The sequence below is a fragment of the Callorhinchus milii genome, unplaced genomic scaffold, assembly GCF_018977255.1.
Source record: "Callorhinchus milii isolate IMCB2004 unplaced genomic scaffold, IMCB_Cmil_1.0 Scaffold4, whole genome shotgun sequence".
NCBI classification, from domain to species: Eukaryota; Metazoa; Chordata; class Chondrichthyes; order Chimaeriformes; family Callorhinchidae; genus Callorhinchus; species Callorhinchus milii.
The window spans coordinates 70,608,691-70,621,429 of NW_024704745.1; the positions used below are offsets into that span (position 1 = coordinate 70,608,691).

At 39.1% G+C, this 12,739-nt stretch overlaps 1 protein-coding gene and 1 non-coding gene across 2 annotated transcripts in view; both read left to right on the forward strand.

Moving 5' to 3' along the window:
• Nucleotides 1-12,739, forward strand: part of b3glcta (beta 3-glucosyltransferase a) — a 58,126-nt gene that overhangs the window by 34,797 nt on the left and 10,590 nt on the right. The window contains exons 9-12 of the mRNA XM_042334339.1: nt 477-608; nt 6,631-6,700; nt 8,502-8,615; nt 11,710-11,809. Of these exons, the coding sequence (XP_042190273.1) occupies nt 477-608; nt 6,631-6,700; nt 8,502-8,615; nt 11,710-11,809 (416 nt within the window). The remainder of the gene's footprint in view (nt 1-476; nt 609-6,630; nt 6,701-8,501; nt 8,616-11,709; nt 11,810-12,739) is intronic.
• trnaa-ugc lies at nt 3,057-3,128 on the forward strand. Its single transcript has one exon. It is a non-coding gene; the product is annotated as a tRNA-Ala (tRNA).

Sequence of the window (12,739 nt, forward strand, 5' to 3'; positions counted from 1 at the left end):
CGATGATCTTTCATCACAACTTCGTCAGATTTCCAGCATCTGCAGTATTTTGCCTTTTGGCGGTCTATCTGATTTGGTTGATTTTAATGATGGAAAAAGAAAATACATGTTCTGAAAACAAAGAGTGTTAAATATAGGTTTTATAAATGTACAAGTTCTGAAGTTTAAAATTGGAAATACTGTACTGGTGCAGTACAAATACTATTATTTGTATTTGTATTTGACCTGTACTGGTCAATCCCACTCTTTGCCTTCTAAAGTGATTCCTGTGTCAACATTGGAATTGAGTGCAAATATATTTTATCCAGACCATGCACATTTCAGTGAATGGCAGTATGGTATTTTAAATAAATGGTATTCTCTCAATTAATATCAGCTATATTGTAGATATTCAGTTTCAGGGATGTGATCTCTTTCAGCTATTTCTAAAAAAAATGCTTTTGAATTAAAATGTTTTAAAAAGTCTCTGTTTTTAGATTGCACTTTTTATAATGGACAAAGCTGGAGGCCCTCAAATGACTCCAGTAGTGGAATTCTGCACAGAAGATAAAACTTCATCTGAAGCAGCGAAGTGTGCAACTACATTTCAAACATACCTTCCTTTCTGTGTGAGTAGTTTTGCAGCAACTGTGCTTACTCATTGTAAGTGTACTTAAGGTAAATTATTTTGTCTGCATTTCTTAGGAAGTTTAGCTCTCCAAGCCATCTGTTTTCATGATGTTCAATGGCAACTAACCACATTGACTGTTTGTGGGACACTGCTGTGTGTAATTGGCTGCTGCATTTCGCCCACAAAATGTACAGTCAATTCACTTTAAGTATATTCTGTGAAGGGCTTTGAGACGTCTCGAAGACATGATAAGGTGCTGTATCAAATCCATTATTATTATTGCAGGTGAGTGTGCATGCTCCATGGGAAGCTTTGAATTGACAAATGTTTCAATTACACCTTCATTTCTCCAACCAATGGGTTTGCTCAGATTAGGCAGCTAATCTTTTGCTAACTCTTAATTGACAATTTAAATTTTCCAGAGAGGATTCTGCTATGATCTGCTTTTTCCCCTCCCCCCTTCCAGCTCAGGGCACATCTGGCATTGTGAAGCACTTTGAAACGTCTTCTCAACATGAAAGTCTATACAAATTATATTGATTGGATTGATCAGTCATTGTACCTAGTAAGATTATCTTCCCATTTTTTGGAGAGGTTCTCTTTCTCAGTAATGATCAAAATACAGCACCCAATGAATGGATTTAGCTTAAAATCTGTATCTCAGCTGCACATTTCCATCATCTGTGGCACAAGACTTTTCTATAATCCCAAAGAGCAGTGTGTTAATTCTGGTTACTTTAAGTACAGGTATTTGCATTTTGCATTTCTATTGAATCCTAACTTGATTTAGTTTTTGAATTTTGAGCGCATGCTTGAGTGAAAACCAGGAAGTTCACATTTTACTGGAAATACCTTGTGGCAATTGGATTAAAGTCAAAAGATTCTTTCAGAATTGACAGAAAAAATTACAACATCAGAAAAACCAATATCTAGCCTCCTGTTGGTCCTGAGCAAGGAAATCAGTGTCAAAATAGCCTGGCTAATGAGAGAACATCTCAAGACGCTGCTAACAGAGTTCTCCTTGGAAAGACCAAAGGTTTTAGAATTCAGTGAAAATAAACTGCAATGACTAACATTTAGAGTTCAGAGATTACAAGCTTTTATATTTCACCACACAAATGTTATGAATAATTGGTTGTTTACTTCAAAAACTAAATCAAGTTGGGATTCAATTGAAAAAAGAAAGACACAAACCAATTATATGGCACAAGAAACCAAATAAAGCTTGGAGCAAAATAGGAATGGATTTGTTTCATTAGAAATAACAAAAACTACTTAATAATAATAGACTATACATCAAGATATAGTGAATGTACAGAGTTGAATGACACAACATCCAAAACTATAGTGAAAAAGAAACAAGGAAATCTTTGCCCAGCATGGAATACCAAAAGAGATAATTAGTGATAATGGGCCCCGATTTTCAAGCAAGGAATACAAGACATTCACCAGGCATTGGGAAATAAACTTAAAAATAACTTCACTGAGGTATCCCCAAAGTAATGGTCTGGGGAACGGGAAATACAGACTTCAAAGAAAAAGACAGACAACACAAAGGCACCTGATATGATATAAAATATGATTTTATGGTTACTAGAAGATTGTAAATTAAGATAAACTTACCAATGTTGACTGAAATAACTATCAATAATTATGCCTAACTGCAATAAACACCAGCCACATCACACTGTGAGCTATAGTACTTTTATAATTGGCAATGTAAGCACATGTGTTGCGTATTTTATATCATTTAGTTGATATTGATTTCGAAGATGCATGAACCAAACATAATGAATTAAATATGTTTGAAACGTGAGAGGGAATCATATCACTATGTTAGAGATCAATAATGATCTAGTTAAAGGTTAACATGGATAAGACAAAAGACATTCTCTTCGGCTCCTGCCAACATTAATTTCTGGGATAACCTCGCTGGCCTCTCTCAAGTTCACCAAACCTTGGCATCTAGTTTCAGCCTATCTCTCCTTCCTTCTTCACATTCAGTCCCTGATCAGGCCTGCTTTTCTTGACCTTCTCCACATTGCCTAGCTTCGTCCCTATCTCAAAATGCCCTGATCACCATCATCCAAACCTTTGTTACCTCATGACTTCTCTAACACACTTCTCGTTCCATCAACAGTAAGGTTACATAAAACTGTTGACCGCATCGTTACCTGCACATGCATATTCCACATCACCCCAGTCCTTGCCAGGTTCCACTGTCTTCCATGTTTTGTGGTTTCAATGTTCTCATCCTCAACATAAATCCCTTCACGTCCTAACATCTCCCAATCACTGCCATGTTCATTTGCACCATTTCTGCTTGACAAACTCGATTGAGCCTACTGTACACCCTCCACCCAACATTGATGGCCAAGCCTTCAGCAACTATATGCTTTTGTAACTCCTTCCGTCTACTCCTGTTTAATTCCCATCTACCTCCATATGTCCTGTAGCTCAGTGGTTAGAGCGCTCGCCTTGCAAGTGAGAGACCTGGGTTCAATTCCCAGCAGGGCAAAATGTTGGCAAGTTTCCATACTCCACACTCCTCTGTTTACCCAGCAGTAAGTAGGAACCTGGTTGTTAGTCGATTGGCAGATCGCCTTTCCGGGAGTAATAATTCCTTAAAAAAAAAAAATTGGTCACTTCAGTCCTCGACTGTGTGTGGAACACTGTTGTGCGTAATTGGCTGCTGCGTTTCGCCCACAAAATATACAGTCAATTCACTTTACAGTATATTCTGTGAGATGCTTTGAGACGTCTTGAAGGCACTATATCAAATTCAAGGATTATTATTATATGTCTTTAAATCCCTTAAAAAACTACCTCTTTGACTGCCCTGTGCTTGGAGACTGACGCTGTACCTATGTTGATTTGCAGCTAAAATAAGATATGGTAAAAGCACATTGTCAAACAGCAACTAACAGTTTCTGGCAAAGTTATAGATAAGGGTGTACAACCTTTTGATAGCTGTTTACTTTGTTTTGAATGTGGAATGTGCAGAGTTTAAGTAACATTGTTGAGAATTTTAAAAACATAGAATCTTTGAAACCACAAAGCATGCATTTTTAAGTTCTTATCCTTTTATGTTGTCATAATACCATTTCAGGAGCCATAGTGGAAAGTTCCACTATGTTCTTCTGTTTGATGTTCAATCATCCAAATCGTAGTTTGAAGCTTAATGTATTACCATAATCATATTTTAAGTAGTTCAGTTAAAAATAGTGAAATGCAATGATGGAGGTCAACAATTCCCCCTAAATCTGCTGTATTTTTACAGGTTTGTGTTAGGATATAAATCAAATTATTTTTGTACTTTTGTGAATTGAAATTTGTTGGAATGGTTTTAGTGCTAGTTTTATGGCTGTATAATTTACTGCTGTACCAGAGGGTATCTTTACCCATTGCACCATTGTGGGATGGGAGCAAGTTTAATCTTACAATCAGACATCTTTTTCCTAACAAAGGCAAATTAGCTCAATTGCTTATTATAAAAGTTGTCCACTTAATGTTTTAGTTGTTTATCAATTAATTGTACATCTTAATAGTACTTAACATTAAGAATCTTCTGCATTTGTTAATTGACCTTTTAAACCACAGAATTGTAGTATACTGTAACACAGAATTAGGCCATTCACTCATCAAGTCTGCACTGTTGTTTTTCTCCACATGAGCCAATCTAATCCCACACTTCAGCATGCTTCATATAATTTTAACTTTAATTAAAACTATTTTGCCCACAGTATATCCTGTGAAGCGCTTTTAAGACGTCTCAATGATGTGATAAGGTGCTATATCAAATGCAAGGATTATTAATCCCTCCAAAACCAAAAACAACAATAAAAATTGGTCATTTTCAATCTACGACTGTTTGTGGGACATTGCTGTGCGCAATTGGCTGCCGCGTTCGCCCACAAATATACAGTCAATTCACTTTACAGTGTGTTCTGTGAAGCGCTTTGGGACGTCCTCCCGACGTGAAAAGCGCTATATCAAATGCAAGGAATATTATTATTAATATTTAATCTAATTACGAGACAAGAATCTGCCCTGACTCACTTGTTTGTTTAATGGATTAAAGAGCTTCTCTCTTTGAAGTGCTGAGCCATCATCCACCAGAAGATTCTTGCTTCAATTTTCAGCCTCACTGATTTAGCTGATCTGAGCTATCGTAGCAGTTAGGATGCTGAAATTGGCTGCAGCCCTCTTTGGCTACGGAGAGAAAAATGCAGTCTGGCTTTTTCACTTCATTTGGTACATAATGACCCCTGCTATAAAGTGCATAACTGAGAACTTGAGGTGAATTATTTTTGATACCTTCTATGGTTGAAGTGTCACACAGCATTCACTGCTTTTGTTTTGGTCAGCCAGATGTCTGACAGATGCAGAAACCCATCACCATGCTTAAGAGTATTCAAACCAAGCTGAGATTTCCGTGCATCCCACCTACACATGAAAATTCCAGAGATAGATTTTGCCTAACATATGAAGAATGGCCACTTCATTTTAGTGCTGTTCTCCAGCATTATTCAGCGCCTTCTGGAAAAGAAGAGAGAAAATTGCCGTTCATGTGAGCTGGTGAAACCTTTCAGATAGAGTATGGTTTAAAACCCTAATTATTACGAAAAAGAGCAAACGCAATCACATTTGAAGATGTTTTCATCTTGAATTCTTGAGCTGTAGAGTTTTATGAGACATTTAGGACTGCTCAGCATAAACCTGGATTTTGCTTATCCTCCAAATAAATGTTTCAGTTGTGTAACTACACTGTTATTTACAAGATATGCAGCAAACCTTCTCTGGTAGATCATAAACATCTTACATTCTCAGCTATAATATGCACACTTGACATAGGTGGCAGCCTGGTGCTTAATTGGACCTAAGTAATCCTAAATCGTACATCCACCCAAGTTCCATTAAATTTCCTATTAAATCCACTTATATTTATATGCACCAGTAATATTAGCCACCGCAAAATTCATAACCCTGCTACCGAACTTATCGACTGCTGGATCAAAACTTTGTTTCCCTCACCTACCTCAAAAAGAACACCCAGAGGCTCTCCAAACCGTCCTTCCCAGAGGCGTAACATCAACATCATCTCGGGGTGGGGGGAGGGGGAGCTGTGGGGGGCGTTGGTTAGAGAGGAAAGAGAAAACCTTACCAATCACCAGATAGTGAGCCATCCCACACAAACCACGGGAGAGTGGCTGTTCCCCCTGCTAAATAATGAGCCGCACCGCTGATTTAGAAAGGGGGGGAAGAGAGAATGATTGAGGGAGAAAATGGAGTGATAGAAACAGCGAGAGAGGGAGGAGAGAAATGAAGGCAGCATTTTGTGCTTCTCAAACAGGGCATCCTGCCCTAGCAGCCAAAAGGTTGGATCCTGCTCCATGTGAAACAACCTTTATAAGAGGTTATATTCTAATAAAACAGTTCTGTTTTGAAACCTGTTTAGTTGTGCCATTGATTGTACATTTATTCACTCGTTTTCTGCACATGAGGTTCAGTATCTGTGCTGTTACAGTTTGTGGAACAAATGGGCTTCCCTGGCTTTAATCTGCATGGGTTAAACATGGTACAGAAACCTTGTCTTAATGACACCCGCCAGTGCAGTACTTGGGTATTTGTGATGTGTGAGTCATATAAAATCTGACTTATAAGGAACTTTACACAAGACTCATACGATACAAGTTTGCCATAACTCAGACTTTGCATAAGTCATATGAAACGTTAAAGTCCCACAAACAGCTATAAAATAAATTACCAATTTATCTGGGGATTATTTATTATTTTTTACTTGGCAAATTCCCTTTTCTTTTTGATTAGGGTCAGGAGACCTTTAATGCCTTCAACTTTTAGATCAAACAGATGGGATTTTGGTTTTAATGTCTCATTAGAAGGACGCACAGTGAGGTTCTATTCTCTTTATGTACTGTGCTGGACCTATCATTCTGGTAAGTAATATTCTTTATGTTATAAGTGTCAATTAAACTTTTTTTTAACTGGTCATTTTACAGGGAACACCAGTGGAGAAGAAAGATGTATTTTTTGCTGTAAAAACGTGCAAGAGATTCCATCAGGAAAGAAGTGAGTTGGTGCTAATGTACAGTGGACCTTTTTGTTTAATTCTCTACCTCCTGTAATACCAGTAAGCCTTTCCTGTTCAACATGTAATACATGTTATCATTAGTATATATTTATGTTAGGACACCCCAATAACAACAACTTGCATTTATATAATGCCCTTCATGCGGGGCAGGGTCTTGGCATGAAACAGCTATATAATATTAAAACAGGTCATTCGACATAACTAGTTTGTCCACTGTTTGTGCGCTTGTGCAAAAACCCAAATTCAGGGCAGTTCTGTGCTTTGGATTCATATGCTCCGGACTAGTGGTGCTCAACGACTAGTCCAAACACTGACAACAATCCCTGATAATCTATACCACAGATCTCTTTAGATTGAGTGACTTACTGGTTTATAATGGTCTGCCACATTTTCAGAAACTAATTGTAGTCTTGGTTTCAAAAGGGTTTGAGAAACATTACTCCAGGAGAGTCCCTGAGTTAATTTCCCACAGATCCCTTGCTGATAGAGAGAGAGAGAGGAAACTAATCAGATCGGTCTGAGATTGATTTGAATTTCACAGGTTTAATTGATTCAGGTTTGGATTTTGTAGAAAAAAAACAATTCTCTGTTCAACAAGAAGTCTGAATCCCAAAAGCCAACAATCACTTTCAAGCTTTTGTTCTGCATTCAATCTCAGTAAAGTGATCAAAGAGGCCCAAAAAATCTATGTTGAGATGGCTTTGTTTCTCCTTTTATGTGAAAGGAAAAGTATTTTGAGACCTGTCTGCCCGCTGTATGTGCCACTTATTATCACAAACCGATATCCTTTTGATCAAAAGATGAATCTTCACTGTACAATATTTTATTTTGCTGTAAAAACTGCATTTGGATGTGTTTTATTCATTTGCATCTAATTTACAGTATCTTGTAAGGAATCCTATTAGAAATTTGTATTGTATTGTAAACAGCATTTACTCTGACTGGAAATACGGTAAAATTCACATAAGTCGTATCAGTCGGGACCATAACGTTTAATATGACTTGCTGAAGTCCCAGTTGCAGGTAAACCGTATAAGTTGTATAAAATTAATCAATACTCTACACTGCGCATGCGTAATTCAGTGCAGCCGATATATGCACATGTGGTGACGGGTCAAGACTACATTTCCTATGATTCAATGCACACTTTACTGGCATTGAATCGCGGGAAATTAAGTTCTGCACATAAGTCGCCAGATCAAGATTACGTTTTCCGCGGTTCAATGCACCCGGTAGGCATTGGGAGTAATGTAGAGGAGGGGACCAGAGTTACGAGTTAGGTGGTGATTAATAACGAGTAGTGCAAAGAAATTTAAGTGATTTTGATAGGAAATTGAATGAAACTCAGGTGAATATACAACTTAGGTGATTATACAATTTATAAAGATAAGACTTAAGCGAGTTTTACTTTATATCACATGGGAGCAGAATTCCTGTGGGTCAGGATGATGTGTTTTCAATTACTTTAAGGAGTTCCCTTATTTGTGTAACTCAGATTTTTATTAATTTTTTATTATGGAACCCCATTAAGAAATACAACAAATTAGACCCCATTGTCACCATGACATAGCCAAGTCGAAGACTGCAGCATAATTTTAACAACATCACCCAGCAGGTATCTGTGCAAAAGTAGAGTACTTTCTGCAGCCAGCTGATACATTTGTTAACTTTTTTACTGTGACTTTTTTGTATTGTTTAATACTTGTGTATAAACTCTGGTTACATTTGGCTGCATTTTCATTACGTTATTTAAAAGTATTGTGTTTCTCTGTCTTGTAGTACCTATTGTAAAGAAGACTTGGGAAAAACAAGCAGCCATAATTGAATACTACAGCGATCACGCTGATAGCTCCATTCCAACTGTGTACTTGGGTATACCTAACACTGAAAGAGGTGAGTGGAACACATCAATGTGAAGCTAATACACTGTAACATTTTAAATTTCTATCTTCAGAGGGCTAAAGTACTTTCTAATTAATGTTTTATGCTTTAAATGGATGAGGGCAAACTTCCTACAGTTGAATGTGAACAAGCCTGAAGCCCTCCTGATTGACTCGTGCCAGCGCCTCTGCACCTCAGGCTCTGGCAGCATCAACCTCCATGGTTGCACAATTCAACTCACCAAGCCAGTCAGGAACCTAGGGTTCTTGTTCGACCCTCAACTGTCTTCCCCACATCCAAGCCATGACCCGCTCTGTCTTCCCTCACCTCCGTAACATCGCCCAACTCCGCCACTACCTTACTCCTCAGGTCACTGAAACTCTTGTTCATGCCTTCATCATCTCCAGGCTTGACTATGCAAACGCCCTGCTTGTCGGCCTTCCCAACTCCTCCCTCCACAGGCTGCAGATAATCCAGAACTCTGCAGCCCGTGTTCCTCTCTCGCACCAAACTCCGTGACCCCATCTCCCCCACTCTCGCCCGACTCCATTGGCTCCCTATCCTTCAGAAGATCCAGTTCAAAATCCTGGTCCTCACATACAAAGCCCTTCATGGCCTCTCCCCACCCTACCTCTGTGACCTCCTAAATCCCTACCAACCCTCCTGCTCCCTCCTCCCTGCCGGCTCCAGCCTGCTCCACGTCCCTCGACCCACCACTCTGCCCCCAAACTCTGGAACTCCATCCCCCAATCACTCCACCTCGCCCCCTCCTTAGCCTCCTTCAAGTCCCGCCTCAAAACCCTCCTCTTCGACCATGCCATTGGTCACCCCCCTTCCCTTCCCCTCTGTCCTCCCCGCTGATCCCAGCTCGAGTCTGAAATGCTGTACACTGCCCAGCGCCTTGGGATGTCCTCCCGATGTGAAAGGCTATACAAATATAATCTTGTTGTTGTTAAATGCCTCCTGCCTTGATTTTTCCAATGCACTCCGCACCAGTCTCCCCAGGTCTACTATAAACAAGGTCCAAATGATGCAAAAGTCTGCTGCCTATCTCCCCACCCATTCCAGGCTCTGCACCCCCATTACCCCAGTTCTTGCCAGGCTCCATTGGCTCCTTGTTGTAGAACAGATCGATTTCAAATCACTTCATGCTCTGACACATCCCGACCTCTCTGATCTGTTCACACCCCACTCCTCTACTCACTGCTTTCACTCAGCTGGCTCAGTTCTTCTGAATGTCCCTCGTCCCTCTACTCCACCATTGGCTTTTAACCACTGTGCCCCAAATCCCTGGAACTCCCTGACTGAATCATCTTGTTTTGCCCCCTCTTTGCCAGTCTTCACATCAAATCTACCTTTATGTGGTCCCCCTCAATCTTCTCTGCTCCAATGAAAACAGATCCAGATTCTCCAATTTCTCCTCACTGTAGTGCCCTTCATCCTCACAATCATTCTTGTAAATCTCCTCTGCACTCCTGCTCTTTGAGACTTTAAGATCATTCTTGAAGTGAAGTGTCCAAAACTGCAGCCTATCCAATGATTTGTACAAACTTAGCATTATTGCTTTGTTTTGTACTCTATTCCTCTGTGTATAAAACCCAGCATTCTATTAGCTTTCTTTGCAGCCTTTGCCACTTGTGGTGCCATTCAATTACTTACATACCTGCACTCCCAAATCACTTTGCTCCTTAGCTCCTTGCAAGATACTGCCATTCAATATATACTCCCTTCCCTCGTATCAAGAGTATCAAACCAGATGGAGAATTCTGCATTCCTTACTAATAGAATTTTTAGTCTGGAATGGAGTATGTGCTCTCTTCCTGGAGGAATGCACTTACTTTACATAATTTTGGAAAATATTTGGTTTAATATTAGTAATGTCTAGTAGGAACCGGTGGTAATAACTACATAATTAAAATGACAGTGATATTGGATTTTGTTTCACTGAGGCTTGCAGTGGAACAATATAGTCTCTCTTTATTGCTTTTAAACATTGTACAACAGAGGAGTGGAAATGAAAATGTGACGTTCGTTAACAGATTTGATGCATCATTAAATGTGCTACGATACCTGGCTCAATCTTTAATAATGGTATCTTATTATTGTATTATCTATTCTCCTCCCCTTCCCTGAGCTTGTACAATCATTGTACAAACATGGTCAAAGATTTTAGTGTTATTGTTATCGATCGTGCTATTTTAGTGCCACTTCATAGAATACCAGTCTGACTCAGATTGAGTGAGTCATGCATTATGAAGTGGTATTCAAATGCTGTGCTCCCAGGTACAATGCTGCAGCTACAACACTCACAGCAGGAACAACATGGCAGCTGCAAAATCTGAGAATTGAAGTCGGGAGAAAGGGGTTCACAAACGTGGCCGGTCTTTAGGTAAAGATTGAAAATAATGATGTTTCTTAATGGATTCCATAACCCATTTGATTATACATTGGATCTCTTAAGAAACGTTGCATTTTCATCTCTTAGCATCTGCCTTGTTATCAATGAGTGTATGTCTTCAGCAAGTGAATCTATATTTCAATCCAGACATAGAGCTTTGAGGATTGTTTGTGAAGCATATCGAATTAGTTAATTAATATCTCTAATTTCTTTAACTAATAGTCAGTCATTAAAGCAGAATTTCTTGAAAAGGCAAAATTTGCAAGGATATGAGCAAAGAGCGGGGGATGGGACTGATTGGGTAACTCTTCCAAAGATCCAGCACAGGCACAATGGGCCTCATGGCCTCCTTCTGTGCTGTAATATTCTATGATTGTAGCAAAGGGAAGAACCTTATTTACAAATCATATATTGATCTTTTAATTAAAACATAGATATATCTAATGGTTATTTCTTTAACCATTTCCTCTCTCCTCCCCCACTCAAGTTTGGGTGGACAGTTAGCTTTGGACACTGTCATGACATGGGAGGAGTTATGTAAATATAAATTGTTGTAAGTTTTTTTATTTTAAATTTGTAAAGAGTAAGCTCCAATTATGAATCCTTGGGTAGCACCAATCAGTGGTTTGACCTATGAGCAGAAACTCATAGTTGTGAAACTTGAGTTGAAGCAAAGCATATCATTTTTGCATTTCTTGGGTGTTTCAGGACATTGTGGCAAAACATTTGCTATTTTACAAAGATTCCTTAGTTCTGCTGTTCCTGAGGCACCCTGGCTCGTGATTGTGGATGACGACACATTGATAAGGTACTGTAAATGATATTGAACCAATCACCAAGACCTTATTAATGTCTTAAAAATAAAGCTATATTGCTTACGTTATTTGGCAGCTACAGTTTTGTTTGTCTATTGCAGCTAAAATTATTTATTGGCTTCAATCAGGTTTTATAAGTTATATTTCCCAAGATAAGGTCCAAGTAGCTTCAAGTGAAATCTGTTATGAATATCCTGCTTTAGGGGAAGATGAGCAGGGTCTCCTTGGAGCTAAGCTGATCTTAAGGTGACGTGCTCAGCTCGGAATGTTGGAATAAAGTCAAACCTCTGTGGTGGTCTTAATGCTAATTTAGGCAGATTGCATACTCCAGCAACTGCTGATAAAAGACCATCAACAGTTCTTGGAGGGATGGACTGCGAGTGGGATTCTTCCTAATGGATAGGGTGATCTTAGCTGGACAAGCAAATGGAAGCTCGCCGGACAGTGCTATCAATAGCAAGCTAAGTGGTTTTAGCTGGTCAAACTCAAGGAGTACCTCAAAGCACACTCGGGTCCCCAAGTCTTGGCTCTTGCCAACCTGCACCTAATTCTCTCCAGAATTAAGCGGAGTGTATGTCTTCAGCAAGCGAATCTGTATTTCAATCCAGACATAGAGCTTTGAGGATTGTTTGTGAAGTATATCGATTTAATTAATTAATATCTCTGATTTCTTTAACTGATAGTGAGTCATTAAAGCAGAATTTCAGATGTGTTGCCTGTTGCATGCATGTAGACGATCAAACAAATATTCTGTAGACTGATGCTTACTTTTGAACAAATGTAACATCCTCTCGCCAAAAGTTGCATCGGGGGAAAAATACTAGAACAGGCAGGGAGTAATACTAATATAGTTTAGTCTCTTGCTTTTCTGACAATCCTGCCTCACTGTCACTCACTCAGAGAGGTGCGGTATCTTAGAAAGA